The sequence below is a fragment of the Bos mutus genome, chromosome 5 (assembly GCF_027580195.1).
Source record: "Bos mutus isolate GX-2022 chromosome 5, NWIPB_WYAK_1.1, whole genome shotgun sequence".
Classification (NCBI taxonomy): domain Eukaryota; kingdom Metazoa; phylum Chordata; class Mammalia; order Artiodactyla; family Bovidae; genus Bos; species Bos mutus.
The window spans coordinates 100,049,303-100,073,196 of record NC_091621.1 but is presented as its reverse complement, the minus strand read 5'-3'; the positions used below and the strand labels follow the sequence as shown (position 1 = coordinate 100,073,196).

At 45.3% G+C, this 23,894-nt stretch overlaps 1 protein-coding gene across 3 annotated transcripts in view; it reads left to right on the top strand.

Moving 5' to 3' along the window:
- The window catches only part of LOC102282962 (apolipoprotein L2), a 41,248-nt gene that overhangs the window by 8,898 nt on the left and 8,456 nt on the right, over window positions 1–23,894 (top strand). For 2 of the 3 annotated variants that reach the window (XM_070371359.1, XM_005887466.2), the window contains one exon: window positions 16,017–16,125. In XM_070371359.1, the coding sequence (XP_070227460.1) occupies window positions 16,095–16,125 (31 nt within the window). In that variant the 5' untranslated portion in view covers window positions 16,017–16,094. Of the gene's footprint in view, window positions 1–4,178; window positions 4,328–16,016; window positions 16,126–23,894 lie in introns of those variants that run through there. The other variant, XM_070371360.1, reaches the window with a different exon arrangement.

The following is a 23,894-nucleotide window of genomic DNA, read 5'->3' as shown; positions in this document are numbered from 1 at the left end:
CTGGGTTCTCCTTGCTTTGATGTGCATGTTCAGTCCCATCTGACTCTTTGTGACCCCATGGACTGTAGCCTACCAGGCTCCTCTGTCCATGGGATTTTCCAGGCAAAAATACTGGAGTGGGTTGCCATTCCTTGCTTGCAGCAGGCTTTCTCTAGTTGTGGCATGCAAGGCCTATTGTTTGTTATGGTGCTTGGGCTTCTCATTGCGATGGCTTCTCCTGTTGCAGAGCACAGGCTCTAGACACGTGTGACTCATGCACTCTATAGCACGGGCTCAGTAGTTGTGGCACCCGGGCTTAGTGGCTCCCCAGTATGTGGAATCTTTTTGGACCAGGGATTGAACTTGAATCCCCTGCATTAGCAGGAGGAGTCTTATCTGCACCACCAGGGAAGTCCTAGTTTAGCCATTGCTAAGTGTAGAGTTCAGCGGTGTTAAGGACACCCACACTCAGTTCAGTTCAGTTCAGTTGCTCAGTTGTGTCCGACTCTTTGTGACCCCATGAGTCGCAGCACACCTGGCCTCCCTGTCCATCACCAACTCCCAGAGTTCACTCAGACTCACGTGCATCGAGTCAGTGATGCCATCCAGCCATCTCACCCTCTGTCGTCCCCTTCTCCTCTTGCCCCCAATCCCTCCCAGCATCAGAGTCTTTTCCAATGAGTCAACTCTTCGCATGAGGTGGCCAAAGTACTGGAGCTTTAGCTTTAGCATCATTCCCTCCAAAGAAATCCCAGAGCTGATCTCCTTCAGAATGGACTGGTTGGATCTCCTTGCAGTCCAAGGGACTCTCAAGAGTCTTCTCCAACACCACAGTTCAAAAGCATCAATTCTTCGGCGCTCAGCCTTCTTCACAGTCCAGCTCTCACATCCATACATGACCACTGGAAAAGCCTTGACTAGACGGACCTTTGTTGGCACCTTTGTAGGACACCCACACTGTCATGCAATTAGCATCACCCTCCATTCACAGAATGTTTTACATCAAAAGAGAAACTCTGTCCCCATTAAACAGTAACACCCTACTCTCCCTCCCTTCCACCCCTGACAGGCACCTCTGAATCCTTGGTCTTTGTGAATTTGACTCCTCTCAGGAACTTATTTGAGTAGAGTCATACAGTGTTTGTCCTTTTGTGACAAACTTTTTTTTTCCTTTTGACTGTGGTGAAAGGGCGTGCTAAATCCTCACCTTGATTTGAGTCTGCAGCCCCCTTGGTGGCTCTACTGTGAACTGGTGTTTATCGAGTCCAGGAATGTCCAGTGTCCATTCTGCATCAGAAGACCTTTATGATAACCTGCCCAATCCTTAAATGGATGTTTAACTGAGTTCTTCTTCTCACTGTGGTTTTGCTTGGCTGTCAAACTAAAGTCATGCTAGTGAAAGAGAGAAGAGTTTATTGGGGAAAGAAATGACAGAAAAAGAACTTTAAACTAGGAGTGATATTTGCAAGTGGCAAATCTCAAACTTGGTTGGAATCTTGGCTCCTCCCCAGAAATCCGCCGCCTCGCCCCTCCCCTCTTATTTGCAAAGTCCGATCAGACTCCTGGCCTATGTTCCAGCGTGATTGTAACACCAAACTATAGTGTGTGGCCCTCATGGGTGACACCCATCACTCCTCTGTGTCTCCTTCTAAGGCTAGGGGAGGTGACCACGATGACACAGGGACATTTCCTGGGATGAAGTGGCCCAGATGGAAGGTCAAGCAGGCCTCCCTGGTGAGGGGGAATCCAGCCCCACTGCCGTTCCTTCTGCTTGGGGCAAAGCAGAAAAGTCCACCAGCAGTCCAGCTGCACGACTCTCGGGCTCTGGGACCTTTACTTCTCAGTTTCTTCATCTGAGAAATGGAGCTGACGCTTCCTAGAGCTGATGTGAGAGTAAAACAGGCAAGGTGTGGACAGTGCCTGCACAGAGTGGGGGACACGTTTGGCCCTCCATACACCTCGGCTCTTTGCTGAATATCCAAACAGGAATTAAGACTGGCTTTCTGTTGTAGACTTTCTGAGTTGCCAGGTCCCTAGCCTTCCTCCATTTGGAGAAAAGAGGCCTGTAGTCAAGTGCAAATAAGTCAGGGAACAAAGAGCAATGTGCTCTCAGCCCTTTGCATGAACTTGGCATTCATCCAGATGGCCTTGACTACCAAGTCTGGAAAAGGTCAATTTTCATTCCAATCCCAAAGAAAGGCAATGCCAAAGAATGCTCAAACTACCACACAATTGCACTCATCTCACACACTAGTAAAGTAATGCTCAAAATTCTCCAAGCCAGGCTTCAGCAATATGTGAACCGTGAACTTCCTGATGTTCAAGCTGGTTTTAGAAAAGGCAGAGGATGCAGAGATCAAATTGCCAACGTCTGCTGGATCATGGAAAAAGCAAGAGAGTTCCAGAAAAACATCTATTTCTGCTTTATTGACTATGCCAAAGCCTTTGACTGTGTGGATCACAAGAAACTGTGGAAAATTCTGAAAGAGATGGGAATACCAGACCACCTGATCTGCCTCTTGAGAAATTTGTATGCAGGTCAGGAAGCAACAGTTAGAACTGGACATGAAACAACAGACTGGTTCCAAATAGGAAAAGGAGTATATCAAGGCTATATATTATTACCCTGCTTATTTAACTTATATGCAGAGTATATCATGAGAAACGCTGGACTGGAAGAAACACAAGCTGGAATCAAGATTGCCGGGAGAAATATCAATAACCTAAGATATGCAGATGCCAACCTTATGGCAGAAAGTGAAGAGAAACTAAAAAGCCTCTTGATGAAAGTGAAAGTGGAGAGTGTAAAAGTTGGCTTAAAGCTCAACATTCAGAAAACGAAGATCATGGCATCCCGTCCCATCACTTCATGGGAAATAGATGGCGAAACAGTGGAAACAGTGTCAGACTTTATTTTTTTGGGCTCCAAAATCACTGCAGATGGTGACTGCAGCCATGAAATTAAAAGACGCTTACTCCTTGGAAGGAAAGTTATGACCAACCTAGATAGCATATTCAAAAGCAGAGACATTACTTTGCCAACAAAGGTTCGTCTAGTCAAGGCTATGATTTTTCCTGTGGTCATGTATGGATGTGAGAGTTGGACTGTGAAGAAGGCTGAGCGCCGAAGAATTGATGCTTTTGAACTGTGGTGTTGGAGAAGACTCTTGAGAGTCCCTTGGTCTGCAAGGAGATCCAACCAGTCCATTCTGAAGGAGATCAGCTCTGGGATTTCTTTGGAAGGAATGATGCTAAAGCTGAAGCTCCAGTACTTTGGCCACCTCATGCGAAGAGTTGACTCATTGGAAAAGACTCTGATGCTAGGAGGGATTGGGGGCAGGAGGAGAAGGGGATGACAGAGGATGAGATGGCTGGATGGCATCACTGACTCGATGGACGTGAGTCTGGATGAACTCCGGGAGTTAGTGATGGACAGGGAGGCCTGGCGTGCTGCGATTCATGGGGTCGCAAAGAGTCGGACACGACTGAGCGACTGAACTGAACTGAACCAAGGCTGGGCTTCCTCAGGCGAGTTGCCTGAGGGCACTAGCGCCTGAAGATACTAGTATTGTCGCTGTCAGCAGGGTTCAATCTAGAGGGACTTGATCAAAAAGGTGGGGTTGGGGTGTGGACAGAGTGGCTGAGGGGTGGACTTGGGACCCTCTCCCAGGTACCCTGTGAGCAGAGCTGGGGACGGTGGACTCTGCAGGGAAGGATCCTGGAGGGCTTCTCAGAGGAAGTGATAACAGATTTGGGCTTTCTAGGAAGTATGATTTTTCTGGGTGGTAGGAGTAAATGTCCGTGGCAGAAGGAATTGCATGAGCAAATGCCTAGAACCCACATAGGTGTGGCCCTCAGGAGCAGCAATATGACCAGTATGCAGTGAGCAGCTGGTATGTTCCGGGAGACTGTGCCAAGTGATTCTGGCGCAAAGGTAAATAAGGCTGGCAGGCTGGTGAGTAGGTGGAAAGGGTGGAAGGAGCCAGGAAGAAGTTCATAGAGTGGAGGAGTGATTGACCAAGGGTTTCACAGTCAATTGGTGGCAGGTCTTCCATCGTGAAGCTTGAGACAGGGTGGACCGTGCCCAGAAGGACCTGCATGTCAGGACTGTTTTTCTAAGAGCATCAGCAGGGAGGATGAGAATAGCTCAGGGTGGGGCCTGGTGTGCAGGGTGTTTGTTTGACCTGAGCCACTCAGAGATGAGGGTTTCACTTTCCCTTTCAGTTCTCCAGGTATATCTGGGCCCAGAGGTCGTGTGTCGTTATTGCAGAGTCAAAAAGCTGGTAGCTGCTTTGCATAGCTGAGAACAACTGGATCTTGTTTACATTCAGCCAGAGAAGATTTCTGGGTAAGCAGGCAGGGTAGGACCCCCCACCTCCCATCTCCCCATCCTCAGGATGACGGTCTGCTGATGGTCACTAATTGACAGAAGAAAGGAAATGGAAGCTCAGAAAGGTGAGGTCATGGCCGACATGGTGGGTTAAGCAGGAGTAGAGCCTGGTTGTGGAGGCAAGTGAGTCTGATGGCTTCCTCCCACCCCTTGGGCCCCTAAACAGTGCAGAGGGAGGGTGACACCTGCTCAGATGGGCTCAGCTCAGGATGTGGACTTCTGAGACATGAGCGGTGACCCCAGAAGGAAGGTGAGTGTTGGGGGTGAGTGTTGGGAAATTTGGAGGAAGCAGAGGGGGTGAAGGAGGGCAGGGGGGTCAGAACCCTTCCTCCTTGTGGCCTGGCCACCTTGATGTTTCCCCCAGGGTGCTGTGCTGAGGCCAGTGGGGCAAAGGATTTCTTTTGAGATATGAGGAAGCCAGGTTTCATCACCTACCCTTTGACCCCTGCTTCCTAAATGCCTGCTCAGAGCCAGGCCCTGGGGGAAACTGAGGCCTGGAGAAGGACAGGAGAGCAAACGGGGAGATGCAGGGCACTGTCTTTCTGTGCTCAATGGGCCTCAGCTCAGGATGTAGGTGATGGGTGGCCCTGTGTAGGGAAGATGGCCCAGCAGACAAAGTGAGAAGGGCTCACTGCACGATGCCCACATTAAGATCCTGGCTTTGCCATCTTAAAATAAAAACCCCAACAGTAGACAGGTCAGTATAACAGGAGGGACATGAGCTTAGATCTATGTGTTTTACAGGCAGAAACAATCCTAGAAACTTTTGGTTTATTAAAATTACAGTATTCCTCTCACATACCCATGTCAGAAGCACTGGTCTCAGCCTTGTCTCTGCCCACCGAGAGCTGTGTGACCCTGGGCAAGTCAGCTCCTCGGGAATCGTTTGCTCAGATTTCGTATTCAACTTTTAAAAAACTAATTTCAGTCTTTTCATGTGGATTTTAGGCTGTGTGTTGGGGATGCTCACCTTTGTGTACAGGAAATAATGCAAAAAGTGTCTGCTGCTCTCCCATTGTATTCTGGCCTGCTTTATGGTGTCCATGGCAATATTTAATTTTTAAGAGGTCATATAAATCAGACTTTTCTTTATGGCTCTGGGATTTGTGTCTTAATGAGAAAGGTTTCTTCAAATCAACATTATTTCTAACATTTTTTTTTCCAGTACCTTTGTAGTTTTTTCTTTCTGGTTTACATTTAGATCCCTTTGGAGTCACTGATTGATTGATTAGAATCTTTTTGTTTCTTCCTCTTCCTCCTTCCCTCCTTGATATTTTCCTTCTTTGTCTTCTCATTCAAAAGAACATATTTAATGGGTACATTTCACAGTCACAAATGAACACACCCTTTTATGTGCCTTCAAAAGAGCATTCATTGCAGTCAGAAAATGACTCCTCCCTCCTCCCCTCACAAAGTTTTAGACAGCAGTTAGGGAACAGAGAGCAGAGGCTGGAGAGAGCTGGGCTGCGCACCCAGACCTGGCCCAGACACCCTGTGGGAGGAGAGACTTTGAAATGTCCGGCTTAAGGCTCAGGCCAGTATCAGATTTTAGATAAGACCCATATTTCCCCCCAATTCTCTCTTCTTTCTCCTCCTATAAAAATATCATGGCTGGAGTAAGGAGACATGAGGAAATACACGTGTATCCTGCTACCTGAAAGTACAGTGTTCCTACAAAAGCTTTTCTAAACCAAGATGGCGTAGGGAATAGACCATGTAGGTTTCACTACACAGGGTGATCTTTTGGAAAGCAAGGGATGCCCATATATGGAAACACTCAGAAATCTGATAGTGCTGTCTGTCAGAAAGGGCCTTTCATCAAGACAGACAAGGAAAACAAATAGAATTACTGCCCCACAGGTAAAACAAGAGCTGTGCTGTGTCTTTGAGAAGCTGGTTGTTTCACGTCACTGTAACAGGTCCCACACCTTGTATTTCAGCCAGGCTGTGCCCAGGAGGGTGGAGGGAGCCCCAGAGGCCCTGGAGCAGGAGGAGCAGCAGAGAAGAGACAAGGCCCCTGCCTGGTGCTGGGAGCTAAAGAAACTCCACACAAATAGACCCACAGGCAGGAAAGTGCAAGATTCCAGGGGGCCCTAGAGAGGAACTGGGGGAGACAGCAAGGGAAGGAGGATTTGGAGCTGGGCCTCCAAGGTCAGGTAACATTTCACCTGGTGAGGCAGGTGGGGAAATGTCTCACCACCTGCAGGGGGAGGGGCAGCCTGAGCGAAGGCCTGGAGGCTGGGGGAAAATTAGAGTCCAGGGAGCTGGGAGTACTCAAGGCCCCTGGATCATGCTCTGAGAAGGCAAGAAGGTGAGGAAGACAGGAGTAGGAGCATCAGGAGGGCCTGGGTGTTGGGCTAAGGACTTCGAACTTGATCTTGCCATAACCGCTCCTTTCCCTGCCTAAGGATGATGCCCTGAAGTCACATGGAGGGAGATGTTTGGTAGAATCTCTGTCTGAGGACTTCCCTGGTGGCTCAGACGGTAAAGCATCTGTCTACAATGCGGGAGACCTGGGTTCGATCCCTGGGTCGGGAAGATCCCCTGGAGAAGGAAATGGCAATCCACTCCAGTACTATTGCCTGGAAAATCCCATGGACAGAGGAGCCTGGTAGGCTACAGTCCATGGGTTGGAAAGAGTCAGATACGACTGAGCGACTTCACTTTCACTTTCTGTCTGCCCACAGGAAGAGAAGGGCTCTGTGTCCAGCCATGCAGTTGGGCAGGAATGGGCTTCTCTGCAGTCCTCCTTTTCTCAGAAACAGCCCTTTGGGAAAGGGACCAATCAGAGGCTAACAGAGGAGGACGCTCCAGATAAGAATCCAGCAGAGGGAGCACCATCAGCATTCACAGGCAGCTGAGGCCCCAGACAAGGGTCAGGACCAGGACAAGAATGGGAGGGAAAGACGGAAGGATGAGGTGGAGGGTCCATATGCATTTACAAGTGTTTGGCATCATCCAGATCAGTCCTTTCTGCCCGCACCCTCCTCCTCTCTCTTCCTTGGCTCTTGGTCCTTGTGTTTCACAGTTTCAGTTGGCTGCCCTGGCTCCCAGGGTCCTGCAGCTTCGAGGCAGAGAAGGAAACAGAGGCCAGCCAGCTGTCCTCTCCCTCCTTCCCTTACAGCAGGAGCCCCCAGACCCCTCAGCTGTCTTCCCCTGTGTGTCATTCAGCAGGACAGGGTCATACAGACACCCTTCAACATAGAGCAGCCCAGAAAACACATCCCTGATGTTCAGGCCCTGAGAAGAGAGGCAGAAGGGTCCAGGGTGAAGGTGAGTGGCACTGGAGGAGGTAGAATTTCAGGAGAGCAGGTGGGCGTGAGGAGCATTCAAGGCCAAAGGAACATTGTGTGTTAAGATCTAGACTGAGAACAAAGAGCAGCAGCTGGAAATGGAGCAGTCAGGGAATAAGCAGAGCAGGGGTGGCTTGGACAGAGAAAGGAAGCTGCTTGGAGGTGGGCCTGCCTGTGTGAATTCTCTCCCATCCACACAGTCAGTGCCTCCAGCCTCCGCCACCAGGCATACTCCCTAGTGAACAAGCTGATGGTTACTCTTCCTGAAGGGTAACCCTGGCTATTGCAGAGAGAAAGTGTTAGAAACAAAGATGCTAGGATGGGGGCTCAGGTAAGGGGATTTAGGGGAGGTGCTAAGGAAATAGAGCTGCTCTAGATTGGATGCTGCAGAGTAGGGGACCAGCAAGAATACTGGTTCGGGTTGCCATTTTCTTCTCCAGGGGTTCTTCCCAACCCAGGGACTCAACCCACGTCTCTTGAGTCTTGCGTCTCCTGCATTACCACTGAAAGTGAAAGTCTCTCAGTTGTGTCCAATTCTTTGTGACCCCATGGACTGTAGCCTGCCAAGCTCCTCGATCCATGGGATTTTCCAGACAAGGATACCGGAGTGGGTTGCCATTCCCTTCTCTAGAGGATCTTCGTGCTTTTTAGCCTTTATGTCTCCCTTTCTGGCCACACTTTTTCTAAAGTCCTCTCATTTAAATATTACTATGAACTCATGGCCTTTCACAGACTCAACCTGGCCCAATGAAACATGTTTATGGTAATCATTATCTATTTATTATCATTATATGTGGGTGCCCCTTTGAGTAGCAGAGATGCCGATCTGTGGAGCTCACCTCCCCTGCAAGGGGTCTTCCTTCCTTTGAGTGGACAGAAGGAAGGTCATGGGTGCATATGTGGGCGGGCAAGATGCTGCTGGACAATGTGTCTGTTTAAAGCCACAGTTCACACTGATTATTCTGGTTTAACCCTGTTATCATTCTTACTTTCCTAGAGAAGTTGGTTTCATCAACACGAACATGTTTCCTACACTGACAGTTGTCACAGCAGGAGTCAGGCTTATTTCTTGTTGGCACTTAATTCAACCACCTGCAATCATCTTTAAGGTGGTGGTACTAGAAATCACCCCATTTTGTGGGTTACTGACTGCTATAAAGTGACTGCTGCTGTCTCAGAGTTCAGTTCAGTTCAGTTCGGTTCAGTCGCTCAGTCGTGTCTGACTCTTTGCGACCCCATGAATCGCAGCACGCCAGGCCTCCCTGTCCATCACCAACTCCTGGAGTTCACTCAGACTCACGTCCATCGAGTCAGTGATGCCATCCAGCCATCTCATCCTCTGTCGTCCCCTTCTCCTCCTGCCCCCAATCCCTCCTAGCATCAGAGTCTTTTCCAATGAGTCAACTCTTCACATGAGGTGGCCAAAGTACTGGAGTTTCAGCTTTAGCATCACTCCCTCCAAAGAAATCCCAGGGCTGATCTCCTTCAGAATGGACTGGTTGGATCTCCTTGCAGACCAAGGGACTCTCGAGAGTCTTCTCCAACACCACAGTTCAAAAGCATCAATTCTTCGGCGCTCAGCCTTCTTCACAGTCCAAGTCTCACATCCATACACGACTATTGGAAAAACCATAGCCTTGACTGGACGAACCTTTGTTGGCAAAGTAATGTCTCTGCTTTTGAATATGCTATCTAGGTTGGTCATAACTTTCCTTCCAAGGAGTAAGCGTCTTTTAATTTCATGGCTGCAGTCACCATCTGCAGTGATTTTGGAGCCCAAAAAAATAAAGTCTGACACTGTTTCCACTATTTCCCCATCTATTTCCCATGAAGTGATGGGACTGGATGCCATGATCTTGGTTTCCTGAATGTTGAGCTTTAAGCCAACTTTTTCACTCTCCACTTTCACTTTCATCAAGAGGCTTTTTAGTTTCTCTTCACTGTCTGCCATAAGGGTGGTGTCATCTGCATAGCTGAGGTTATTGATATTTCTCCCAGCAGTCTTGATTCCAGCTTGTGTTTCTTCCAGTCCAGCATTTCTCATGATGTATTCTGCATATAAGTTAAATAAGCAGGGTGACAATATACAGCCTTGACGTACTCCTTTTCCTCTTTGGAACCAGTCTGTTGTTCCATGTCCAGTTCTAACTGTTGCTTCCTGACCTGCATACAAATTTCTCAAGAGGCAGATCAGGTGGTCTGGTATTCCCATCTCTTTCAGAATTTTCCACAGTTTCTTGTGATCCACACAGTCAAAGGCTTTGGCATAGTCAATAAAGCAGAAATAGATGTTTTTCTGGAACTCTCTTGCTTTTTCCATGATCCAGCAGACGTTGGCAATTTGATCTCTGCATCCTCTGCCTTTTCTAAAACCAGCTTGAACATCAGGAAGTTCATGGTTCACATATTGCTGAAGCCTGGCTTGGAGAATTTTGAGCATTACTTTACTAGCGTGTGAGATGAGTGCAATTGTGTGGTAGTTTGAGCATTCTTTGGCATTGCCTTTCTTTGGGATTGGAATGAAAACTGACCTTTTCCAGTCCTGTGGCCACTGCTGAGTTTTCCAAATTTGCTGGCATATTGAGTGCAGCACTTTCACAGCATCATCTTTCAGGATTTGAAATAGCTCAACTGGAATTCCATCACCTCCACTAGCTTTGTTCGTAGTGATGCTTTCTAAGGCCCACTTGACTTCACATTCCAGGATGTCTGGCTCTAGGTGAGTGATCACACCATCGTGATTATCTGGGTCGTGAAGATCTTTTTTGTACAATTCTTCTGTGTATTCTTGCCATCTCTTCTTAATATCTTCTGCTTCTGTTAGGTCCATACCATTTCTGTCCTTTATCGAGCCCATCTTTTCATGAAATGTTCCCTTGGTATCTCTAGTTTTCTTGAAGAGATCTCTAGTCTTTCCCATTCTGTTGTTTTCCTCTATTTCTTTGCATTGATCGCTGAAGGAGGCTTTCTTATCTCTTGCTATTCTTTGGAGCTCTGCATTCAGATGCTTATATCTTTCCTTTTCTCCTTTGCTTTTGCTTCTCTTCTTTTCACAGCTATTTGTAAGGCCTCCCCAGACAACCATTTTGCTTTTTTGCATTTCTTTTCCATGGGGATGGTCTTGATCCCTGTCCCCTGTACAATGTCACGAACCTCATTCCATAGTTCATCAGGCACTCTATCAGATCTAGTCCATTAAATCTATTTCTCACTTCCACTGTATAATCATAAGGGATTTGATTTAGGTCATACCTGAATGGTCTAGTGGTTTTCCCTATTTTCTTCAATTTCAGTTGAATTTGGCAATAAGGAGTTCATGATCTGAGCCACAGTCAGCTCCTGGCCTTGTTTTTGTTGACTATATAGAGATTGTCCATCTTTGGCTGCAAAGAATATAATCAATCTGATTTCGGTGTTGACCATCTGGTGATGTCCATGTGTAGAGTCTTCTCTTTGTTGTTGGAAGAGGGTGTTTGTTATGACCAGTGCATTTTCTTGACAAAACTTTATTAGTCTTTGCCCTCTTCATCCGTATTCCAAGGCCAAATTTGCCTGTTACTCCAGGTGTTTCTTGACTTCCTACTTTTCCATTCCAGTCCCCTATAATGAAAAGGACATCTTTTTTGGGTGTTAGTTCTAAAAGGTCTTGTAGTTCTTCAGAGAACTGTTCAACTTCAGCTTCTTCAGCGTTACTGGTTGGGGCATAGACTTGGATTACTGTGATATTGAATGGTTTGCCTTGCAACGAACAGAGATCATTCTGTCGTTTTTGAGACTGCATCCAAGTACTGCGTTTCAGACTCTTTAGTTGACCACGATGGCTACTCCATTTCTTCTGAGAGATTCCTGCCCGCAGTAGTATATATAATGGTCATCTGAGTTAAATTCACCCATTCCAGTCCATTTTAGTTCACTGATTCCTAGAATGTCGACATTCACTCTTGCCATCTCTTGTTTGACCACTTCCAGTTTGCCTTGACTCATGGACCTGGCATTCCAGGTTCCTATGCAATATTGCTCTTTACAGCATCGGACCTTGCTTCTATCACCCGTCACATCCACAGCTGGGTATTCTTTTTGCTTTGACTCCATCCCTTAATTCTTTCTGGAGTTATTTCTCCACTGATCTCCAGTAGTATATTGGGCACCTACTGACCTGGGAGTTCCTCTTTCAGTATCCTATCATTTTGCCTTTTCATACTGTTCATGGGGTTCTCAAGGCAAGAATACTGAAGTGGTTTGCCATTCCCTTCTCCAGTGGACCACATTCTGTCAGATCTCTCCACCATGACCTGCCTGTGTTGGGTTGCCCCACGGGCATGGCTTAGTTTCATTGAGTTAGACAAGGCTGTGGTCCTAGTGCGATTAGATTGACTAGTTTTCTGTGAGTATGGTTTTAGTGTGTCTGCCCTCTGACGCCCTCTTGCAACACCAACCATCTTACTTGGGTTTCTCTTACCTTGGACATGGGGTATCTCTTCAGGGCTGCTCCAGCAAAGTGCAGCCGCTGCTCCTTACCTTGGACGAGGGGTATCTCCTCACCGCCGCCCCTCCTGACCTTCATTGTGGGATAGCTCCTCTAGGCCCTCCTGCGCCCGCGCAGCCACAGCTCCTTGAATGTGGGGTTGGTCCTCCGGGCCGCCGCCCCTGGCCTGGGGCGTGGGGGCGTGGGGTAGCTCCTCCCGGCTGCCACTCCTGACCTTGGACGCAGGGTAGCTCCTCTTGGCCATAGCAGTCTGGCACTCTCGGCCGCTGCCCCTCACCTCGGACGTGGGATAACTCCTCTTGGCCGCCGCCCTTCGGGCATGGGGTCCTCCCATGTTGGTTCTGCCCCAACAATCCAAATCCTAAGTGCATATGGTTAAAATAGATCAATTTGTACAGAGGGGTCTGCTCATTCCTTCCCAAGGAAAAGCTATGTCTTTAGATAGCTAATCAATGTCTTTAAATGATATTACTACATTGGGAAGCGGAATAGTGTGAGAATGTGTGCTCAGGAGACAGGAACCTGGACTTGGATTCTGGCTCTAGCACTAACTGTGTGCTTTGAGTAAATTGCTTCACCTCGCTGAGCTTCTGCTTCCTTTTTTACAGGGTCATTATGAGAACTAAAAGCGAGTGAATGCCTACCAAGCACTTGGAATGGTGCAAAGAGAGAAGTCATCGACCACGATAGCTAATACATATTAGATATTGCATTTTTCTTTTTCATGATTTAAAATTTTTGTTATTATTTATTTCTTACTGGGAAAAATAATGATTTCATTTGTTTGTATACTTTTTCTTATACCTTTCCCCACTCTCTCCTATTATCATTTTTTTATCACTAAGTTTGTACCCTCTTTTAGAAAACTTTGTAATTGTAAGCCCTTTGTTTACTCCTTTATTTCTTAAGCCCTCAACTGAAGCCAGGATTTCTTGACTCTGTTTTGTAAAATGAAATATTAATCCTCATCCTCCCTTCAGTGCTTCAGCTCCCAACTTATAGCAGTGTGCCTTAATTTTTATAGTGATTAACAAGTAGATTCATTTCTAATGTTTAAATAGTCTTTTATCTTAAAAGATAAAAATCATAAAATAATGAATAGAAATGAAATACCAACTGTAAAATTTTGAGTCACTTATTGTAACTTTCTAAAAGTCTGGTGAAGGGTGAAGGCTGCTGTGAATGTGGGATGGGACATGGGGGTGGGGGGCTTGTCCCCTGCTCTCCCCTCAGCCTCCCTCTCATCTTGCTCCCTCTGGGGCTCTGCCCAGCAGACCGTTCTTCTCTACTGTGAACTCTCCCTGTTTCTCTCCCTCTACTGCACTCCTCTTTATTCAGCTATCACTTCTCCATCCGATGAGTCTTCAAACATTTGTTGAAGCCTCTGGTCTCCTGTTGCCCCCATGTTTGTTTTTATTAGCAGAAGAGGGAGGAGAGGGAGGCTATGGGTTCTTGAGCCCAGTGAGGAGGTTGGAATCCAGTCTACCAAGGGCAAGACTTCTGACCTTGGGCGAGTCATGTAACATCTGTGAGTCAGCTTCCATATCTGTAAATACTGATACAATGTACATATCTCAAAGGTTAATGAAATGAAATACGAGTTATCATTGGTAAAGTTTTACAGCAAATAATAATGCAGAGCAAAGACCACAAACACAAGTCACTCTTATCAATAGCTGTTATTATACCTATAAGTATCTTTACTATCATTTAATTCAGGTCTCGGCAGAGGTAGTTAACAAGTGCTCTTAAAAAATGTGGCTAAATAATTGGAGAAGGAAATGGCAACCCACTCCAGTGTTCTTGCCTGGAGAATCCCAGGGACAGAGGGGCCTGGTGGGCTGCCGTCTATGGGATCGCACAGAGTCAGACACGACTGAAGCGACTTAGCAGCAGCAGCAGCAGCAGGTATTGGACAAAGTACAGCAATGCATTAACTATGTAACCTTCAGGAGAGCCCAAGGCAACAGTATCATTACTATTATCTTTGTTTTTTAACAAATGGGGAAACTGAGCTCAAGAGAAGTTAAATAACTTGCTCAAAGCTAATAAATGATGGGCTGGGACTTAAAATGATTTGGTTCTAACCTCAACGCTAGTATTCTTAATTATTATGATTGACCACCTCTACATGATGAATGTAAATGATCCCAATAAAAATGTCAGAAGTTTTATTTAAAAAAAAAAATGTGGCTAAATATAATCAACATTTGCTATCTTCCTTCACCTCCCAAGGCAATACAATCACAAAAAGAACCAAAATAGTCTCTATATAAATATCTGGGTTTTTATTTTATTATCCAAAATTTAATCTTTTATTTAATATTATATATTCTGATTCAATAATAATCTTAAGTGTTTACCATGGGTAAAATTTTAAATTAATTTAAAGTATAACTGAATTTATAATAACATTAGGATTTAGCATTAATCAAAGAATGGATATCATTAATTGAGCTAAACATAAATAGAATTGAAATATATCCCAAAATATCTGGATCATTTGTTTTAAAAAGTCAATTGAGAATGAGTACGTTTGAAAGGATGGGTACTCTCATATATTATGAGTGAGAATGTAAATTGCTATAATTTGTTTGCGTAACAGTTTGGCGCTAGGCACAAAAATTTTTTAGGTGTTCATGCCTTCTAATCCGGAGAAAGCAATGGCACCCCACTCCAGTACTCTTGCCTGGAAAATCCCATGGATGGAGGAGCCTGGTGGGCTGCAGTCCATGGGGTCACTAGGAGTTGGAAACGGCTGAGCGACTTCACTTTCACTTTTCGCTTTCATGCATTGGAGAAGGAAATTGCAACCCACTCCAGTGTTCTTGCCTGGAGAATCCCAGGGATGGGGGAGCCTGGTGGGCTGGCATCTATGGGGTTGCACAGAGTCGGACATGACTGAAGCGACTTAGGAGCAGCAGCAGCCTTCTAATCTAGTGATTATACTTCTAGAAATAGCTTAAGGAAACAGTCTTAAATACAGGTGAAGATTTTCACAAGGAGAATGTTCTTTGCACTATTATTTACATAAAAGAATTAGAAATAGCCTAAAAGTCCACTAGTCAGGGGAGGACAGTAGAGGGGGTAGGGCACCATCGGGGTCCTCAGCCACCCAGGAAAGGGATACAAGAATTGGGGCAGAGTCAGAGGGACTCCAGGTTCTTGTGGGATAAAGGGCCTTGTAGAAGCAAGGAGGGTGCAGACTGTGGGAGCTGTATCATCAGGAACTTTATCAAGGCAGAGACTCAAGCACAGGAGCAAGACATCCTTTTAATTAAGAAGAGTTATTTTCCAATAAGCATAAATCCACAATTATATATATATATTTTACATTAAAGGGAGTAGAGCATAGTCATCACAAACCTGGGATTTGGATCAGAAACACTTGGGTTCAAGTCCAGGCTCCGGTAGCAACATAAAAACCGGCTGACCTAAGTTTAGGTTAGTTTCAGGAGCCTGCACGTCACAGACAATGGACCAATATTAGTTATTACCAATTCATAAGCACAAGTGTTCCCAACCTCACATAATTTCCAGAGTATTCCCTCCCTATCTGTTTTTCTGTCTCTGGTTTTATTGCTTTTATAACTTCGCAGATGGCTGTCTCCTGTCTGATTATCCTCTCCTTGTGCCCCAATAGGAGATCAGGACTTTGAGTTGGCTTGGAGGGAGGTGGTAGGAGGATGAGTAACTTTTCTTAACTAGCAGCCAGCAGAGCACAGGAGACAGAGAAACATGCCAGGTTAAGTCCCCAGTGGCATTTGTGGACATCCCAGGGGAAGCTGCCAGAGACCTCGCCCCTCACTACTCCCTGCAGCCGCTGCTCACTATTGATGGAGTCCATAGTCTGTTTTCTCTTCCCCAGGGGTGAAGCATCACCTCCTTCCAGCCCAACTCAGACAAGGAGCTGAAGGAAGATCTCTGAGACCCAGCTGCTGCCATCATGAGCTCAGAAGACCGTAGGAAAAGCTCAGGTAATCAGCTGCCTCGTCTCTGACTGGTTTCTACTTGTGATCCAGAACTGGGGGTGGTGTTGAGAGATTGTTGCTGAGCCATTAAAGATGCCAGGATTCTTGGCCTCTGGAGGAGAAGAATTCAATCCGGGGCCAGTGACAAGGCGTGATGGCTCAGAGCTTTAGTGTAATACAGATTCATTAAAGTGTAAAAGAGATAGAAAAAGCTTCTGACATAGACATCAGAAGGGGACAGAGAGAGTACCCCCCTGCCAGCCTTTAGCAGGAAGATATATACATACTCAGTTCAGTTCAGTTCAGTCACTCAGTCATGTCCGACTCTTTGTGACTCCATGAATCGCAGCACACCTGGCCTCCCTGTCCATCACCAACTCCCGGAGTTCACTCAAACTCACGTATATCGAGTCAGTAATGCCATCCAGCCATCTCATCCTCTGTCATCCCCTTCTCCTCCTGCCCCCAATCCCTCCCAGCATCAGAGTCTTTTCCAATGAGTCAACTCTTCACATGAGGTAGCCAAAGTACTGGAGTTTCAGCTTTAGCATCATTCCTTCCAAAGAAATCCCAGGGCTGATCTCTTCAGAATGGACTGGTTGGATCTCCTTGCAGTCTAAGGGACTCCGAAGAGTCTTCTCCAATACCACAGTTCAAAAGCATCAATTCTTCGGCACTCAGCTTTCTTCACAGTCCAACTCTCACATCCATACATGACTATTGGAAAAACCATAGCCTTGACTAGACGGACCTTTGTTGGCAAAGTAATGTCTCTGCTTTTCAATATGCTATCTAGGTTGGTCATAACTTTTCTTCCAAGGAGTAAGCATCTTTTAATTTCATGGCTGCAGTCACCATCTGCAGTGATTTTGGAACCCCCCAAAACAAAGTCTGACACTGTTTCCACTGTTTCCCCATCTATTTCCCATGAAGTGATGGGACCAGATGCCATGATCTTCGTTTTCTGAATGTTGAGCTTTAAGCCAACTTTTTCACTCTCCACTTTCACTTTCATCAAGAGGCTTTTTAGTTCCTCTTCACTTTCTGCCATAAGGGTGGTGTCATCTGGATATCTGAGGTTATTGATATTTCTCCCGGCAATCTTGATTCCAGCTTGTGCTACTTCCAGCTCAGCATTTCTCATGATGCACTCTGCATATAAGTTAAATAAGCAGGGTGACAATATACAGCCTTGACGTACTCCTTTTCCTATTTGGAACCAGTCTGTTGTTCCATGTCCAGTTCTAACTGTGCCTCCTGACCTGCATATAGGTTTCTCAAGAGGCAGGTCAGGTGGCCTGGTATTCCCATCTCTTTCAGAATTTTCCACAGTTTCTTGTGATCCACACAGTCAAAGGCTTTGGCATAGTCAATAAAGCAGAAATAGATGTTTTTCTGGAACTCTCTTGCTTTTTCCATGATCCAGCAGACGTTGGCAATTTGATCTCTGCATCCTCTGCCTTTTCTAAAACCAGCTTGAACATCAGGAAGTTCATGGTTCACATATTGCTGAAGCCTGGCTTGGAGAATTTTGAGCATTACTTTACTAGCGTGTGAGATGAGTGCAATTGTGTGGTAGTTTGAGCATTCTTTGGCATTGCCTTTCTTTGGGATTGGAATGAAAACTGACCTTTTCCAGTCCTGTGGCCACTGCTGAGTTTTCCAAATTTGCTGGCATATTGAGTGCAGCACTTTCATAGCATCATCTTTCAGGATTTGAAATAGCTCAACTGGAATTCCATCACCTCCACTAGCTTTGTTCGTAGTGATGCTTTCTAAGGCCCACTTGACTTCACATTCCAGGATGTCTGGCTCTAGGTGAGTGATCACACCATCGTGATTATCTGGGTCGTGAAGATCTTTTTTGTACAGTTTTTCTGTGTATTCTTGCCACCTCTTCTTAATATCTCCTGCTTCTGTTAGGTCCATACCATTTCTGTCCTTTATCGAGCCCATCTTTTCATGAAATGTTCCCTTGGTATCTCTAGTTTTCTTGAAGAGATCTCTAGTCTTTCCCATTCTGTTGTTTTCCTCTATTTCTTTGCATTGATCGCTGAAGGAGGCTTTCTTATCTCTTCTTGCTATGCTTTAGAACTCTGTATTCAGATGCTTATATCTTTCCTTTTCTCCTTTGCTTTTTGCTTCTCTTCTTTTCTCAGCTATTTGTAAGGCCTCCCCACACAGCCATTTTGCTTTTTTGCATTTCTTTTCCATGGGGATGGTCTTGATCCCTGTCTCCTGTACAATGTCACGAACCTCAGTCCATAGTTCATCAGGCACTCTATCAGATCTAGTTCCTTAAATCTATTTCTCACTTCCACTGTATAATCATAAGGGATTTGATTTAGGTCATACCTGAATGGTCTAGTGGTTTTCCCTATTTTCTTCAATTTCAGTCTGAATTTGGCCATAAGGAGTTCATGATCTGAGCCACAGTCAGCTCCCAGTCTTGTTTTTGTTGACTGTACAGAGATTGTCCATCTTTGGCTGCAAAGAATATAATCAATCTGATTTCGGTGTTGACCATCTGGTGATGTCCATGTGTAGAGTCTTCTCTTGTGTTGTTGGAAGAGGGTATTTGCTATGACCAGCACATTTTCTTGGCAAAACTCTATTAGTCTTTTCCCTGCTTCATTCCATGTTCCAAGGCCAAACATACTAGCAGACTGCTAATTAGTAAAAGGAAGCGTCTCAAAACTCGTAGACTGGCACCAGGCGGCTCAGCTACATGTATTTTGAGATAACATTGGCACAAGGTGAGTCATCCCAGGCCATAAACTATTGACATGAATCTTGAAGAAAGACAGATTTCCAAGCAAATACATAGTCTCAGTAACATAGCTTAAAAGAACATTTGCGTGAGTAAAACATACTGGTTTGTTGAGTAAAACACACTGGTTCGTCAAGTCAGTTCTGAGTCTTAGGTGAACCGACTTGAAGAAAAAGTCTAGGGTAAATCTGTAGTTCATTAACATAGCTTAAGAAAAGCATTTCCATGAAAAAAACGCGTTGGGTTGCGAAAGTTTTGAGAAAAGTTAAGTTCAGGTGGAATCAGGTATCATCATGGCAACACAGAATTTTAAAAGAAATCTCATTTTAATTTTGTATAGAGAAGGAGAAAAAAAATCTGACACTTGTAATTTGTTTCCTCCTGCCACTTGAGAGAGAGAGAGAAAAAATGTCTGACACTTGCAGCCTATTTCCTCCATTTGGGGGTGTCAGGCGAGTGTGTTCTCCTCTGTTCTGTCTCATCACAACAAAGATTTGGAGTGACGGACATTAAATCCCTTGGCGCGTCACAGCTCTGGGGTCTTGGACAGACTGTGTTATAGCTCTTAGAAAAATCAGTGTTACAGCTCCGTGTTACAGCTCTATTTTATTTAGAAAATAGCAGGGGAATCCATCCCTGAGGTGTGAGGGCATGCCGACCCAAAGATGTGAAGAGAAGAGAGTGGCGGAGTACACCAGCATGTGGGGTGGGGGTGGGGGGTGGGGTGGGGGGGCGGTGGAGAGAGAGAGGGAGAGGGGGAGAGAGAGAGAGCGAGCCCTTTGGCTCCTCTTTTTATATGCTTTTTCCTCCGCCTGGGCCTGCCCTATGTAAATTGGTCTAGCCAGGAGCGCTGTTTGTTCTACCTGAGGTCCTCACTCTGGTCCTCGGACCTTCCTTTGACCTTCCTTTGACCTTCCTTTGTTCTATTTTCGAGGGCTTTTCCCATCCTTGTCTTTTAGACACCGCCATTTTGGACTCCTGTTTCCTAACTGCCTAACAGGGGCCTCTAGCCTTCCTGCCTGTTACCCTCTCATTCCTTCCTTTTCTTTTAGGAGAATTATGTTGCCTAGGGAAAGGGGCGTCATTCTCATTCTGTAACTGCTTCTGAGCTGAAAAGGGGCATTGTCCCTAAATTGGTGAGGCAACATATTCTCCTAACCCTCATATTGAGGGTCTCTGATCCAGGGCCCTGAAGTAGTACTTGGAAGAAGATGCCACAGTCATAGGAGTTTGAGCACAACCATTTGTAACTTAAAAGCCTTCATGTGGCTAGAAACAAATCCAGTTACATAGTTATAGATGCAGGGAGAAAACAGCAAAAACAGAACAATCAGAAGTATTGTAATTAGGAGAGTTTAAATTTAGAAATTGAGAACAATCGTGATCAGGTGTTTCATTTTCCTTCTCAGGAAGGAAAGTGGCAGCATTTAAGTTTCCACAGACTTTAAGATTAGTTATTGGTCCTTCTAACAACAATGACTGATATTTAAGAAGCCGACTGTCTACCATCCAACCATTAACCTTAGAGTTTAAGATTCCACTCACATAATGAGAAGTCAGTACAGTAAGATTTCACCCATTAATCATTTTAAGAGCTTCACATCCTAATCAATCTGATTTCAGTGTTGACCATCTGGTGATGTCCATGTGTAGAGTCTTCTCTTGTGTTGTTGGAAGAGGGTGTTTGCTATGACCAGTGCGTTCTCTTGGCAAAACTCTATTAGTCTTTTCCCTGCTTCATTCCATATTCCAAGGCCAAATTTGCCTGTTACTCCAGGTGTTTCTTGACTTCCTACTTTTCCATTCCAGTCCCCTATAATGAAAAGGACATCTTTTTTGGGTGTTAGTTCTAAAAGGTCTTGTAGGTCTTCGTAGAACCGTTCAACTTCAGCTTCTTCAGCGTTACTGGTTGGGGCATAGACTTGGATTACTGTGATATTGAATGATTTGCCTTGGAAACGAACAGAGATCATTCTGTCGTTTTTGAGATTGCATCCAAGTACTGCGTTTCGGACTCTTTTGTTGACTATGATGGCTATTCAATTTTTTCTAAGGGATTCCTGCCCGCAGTAGTTGATGTAATGGTCATCTGAGTTAAATTCACCCATTCCAGTTCATTTTAGTTCACTGATTCCTAGAATGTCGACGTTCACTCTTGCCATCTCCTGACTGGTTCCAAATAGGAAAAGGAGTACGTCAAGGCTGTATATTGTCACCCTGCTTATTTAACGTATATGCAGAGTACATCATGAGAAATGCTGGGCTGGAAGAAGCACAAGCTGGAATCAAGATTGCCAGGAGAAATATCAATAACCTCAGATATCCAGATGACACCACCCTTATGGCAGAAAGTGAAGAGGAACTCAAAAGCCTCTTGATGAAAGTGAAAGTAGAGAGTGAAAAAGTTGGCTTAAAGCTCAACATTCAAAAAACGAAGATCATGGCATCTGGTCCCATCACTTCCTGGGAAATAGATGGGGAAACAGTGGAAACAGTGTCAGACTTTATTTTTGGGGGCTCCAAAATCACTGCAGATGGTGATTGCAGCCAGGAAATTAAAAGATGCTTACTCCTTGGAAGAAAAATTATGACCAACCTAGATAGACATTACTTTGCCAACAAAGGTCCATCTAGTCAAGGCTATGGTTTTTCCAGTAGTCATGTATGGATGTGAAGAAAGCTGAGCGCCAAAGAATTGATGCTTTTGAACTGTGGTGTTGGAGAAGACTCTTGAGAGTCCCTTGGACTTCAAGGAGATCCAACCAGTCCATTCTAAAGGAGATCAGTCCTGGGTGTTCTTTGGAAGGAATGATGCTAAAGCTGAAACTCCAGTACTTTGGCCACCTCATGCGAAGAGTTGACTCATTGGAAAAGACTCTGATGCTGGGAGGGATTATGGGCAGGAGGAGAAGGGGACGACAGAGGATGAGATGGCTGGATGACATCACTGACTCAATGGACGTGAGTTTGAGTGAACTCCAGGAGTTGGTGATGGACAGGGAGGCCTGGCGTGCTGTGATTCATGGGGTCGTAAAGAGTCAGACACGAGTGAGGGACTGAACTGAACTGAACTCACATCCTAATAAAGCAGTTTCAGAAATTACTCCTAGATAGTGTGGCCACCCACATTCCACTACATCTAACTCTCTGCTCAGGTATCCTATAGGCTGCTGGTGAGGCTCTTGGGTTGTGTCAAAACTCCCAAGGCCATACCTTTTCTTTTAGTGACAAACAAATTAAATTCTGACTCTGTGGGCAAACTTATAGTGGGATCTTGCAGGACAGCAGTCTGAAGAGCCTTAAAAGCCTTAGATTATACGTAGACCAAACCAGTTTGCTGGTTTGGGCTAGTTCAGTTTCAGTTATAAGTTTATATAAAGGCTGGGCAAGTTCCCCATAACCTGGAATCCAAATGCGGCAATAGCCTGTGATTCCTAAAAGTCCTCTCAATTGTCTTAAAGTCATAGGTAGGGGGATGATTTTAAAATATTTGGCTCATTCAGGAATTTCAGACAACAGAGTATAAGAATTAAGCACCACAGGGTGTAAAGGAACTACAGCCTCATTTATTAGTCGTAAATCCCGAACTAGTCTCCATTTATCATTTGACTTCTTTACACCCAAAATAGGAGTGCTGCATGGACGATTACAGGGAATTAATGGCCCCTGGTCCTTTCAATTGTCACTGATGGGTTTTAACCCTTCCTTAATCTTGGGCTTTAGTGGATACTGTTTTTGATGTGGAAATAAGTGTTGGTCTTTGAGCTTGATAACTACAGGAATAGCATTTTGTGCTTGACCCACAATTTTGTGTTTTTCTATCAGCCCACACTCTAGGATTTACATTTTGTTCAATTAATGGGATAGAAAGGGAGGGCTCCATATTCATGAAGATAGAGACATGGACCTTGCTCAGTAGATCTCTCCCCAAAAGGGGTGAGGGAGAATCTGGCATGATCAGAAACTCATGTGAAAATAGCACAGAGTCCCAGTTACAGCTTAGAAGAAGACAGAAATAATAAAGTTTGGCTAATCTAAACAGCCCCATATGGAAGTGGATCGGGGAGAAAGTGGGCCAGGGGCTTCAGTAAGCACAGAATAAGCTGCCCTGGTGTCCAAAAGGATATCAACAGATTGGACCCCCGCAGTTATTAATACCCGAGGTTCCTCAAGTATAATTAGGATGGGAGCTTGTGTGGAGATCCCTGGGCACCTTCAGTCCTGATTATCTTGAGAGTCTGACCCCTGGGACCTACACCTGTGGAGGCAGTCTCTCCTCCAGTGCGGTCCCTTGCAGACCAGACATGGAGCCTGGGGTGGCTTAGATGCCTGAGGGCAATCCTGATTGAGGTGCCCCTCCTTTCCACAGTAATAGCAAGCCATACCTTTTCACCTAGGTCCCTCCTGGTATTTTTCTCAAGCTGTTAAAGAATAGTTCTGACAGCCATTACAAGGGCTTCCACCTGTTCCTTGGTCTTTCTCTGCCTTTCCTTTTCCTCATATTCCCTGCCATAATAGGCTGTCTGAGCCAGTTGCAACAGATTATCTAAAGACTGATTTGGTCCATACATCTGTTTTAGTAGCTTAGGGTGGATATCTGGAGCCAACTGAGTGAGAAATCTATCTTTCAAGATCACTCTTCCCTCTTCACTTTCAGGATCAATCTCAGTGAATCTGCAAAGGGCTTCCTCAGTCTATCTAGGAATTTACCAGGAGCTTCCTTCCCTTCCTGTTCTATGTTTGCCAATTTGGCATAGTTTAAAGTCTTAGCACTTACTCACCTGAGTCCTTCAAGAACACGTCTCACAAAATGACTCTGATCCCCATCTTCCTTTAGCCATGTTATAATTCCATGTTATGATCTGGTTCTATAGTTGGGACCACCTGATTTCCAGTGGAGAAATCCTCTGGAATTCATCCTCCCTCTTCCCTACTGATTCATTACCAAGCCATTCATCTCCATAGGCAACAGCTTTCCCCAAAACTCGAGTTTTTGAGTCAGGAG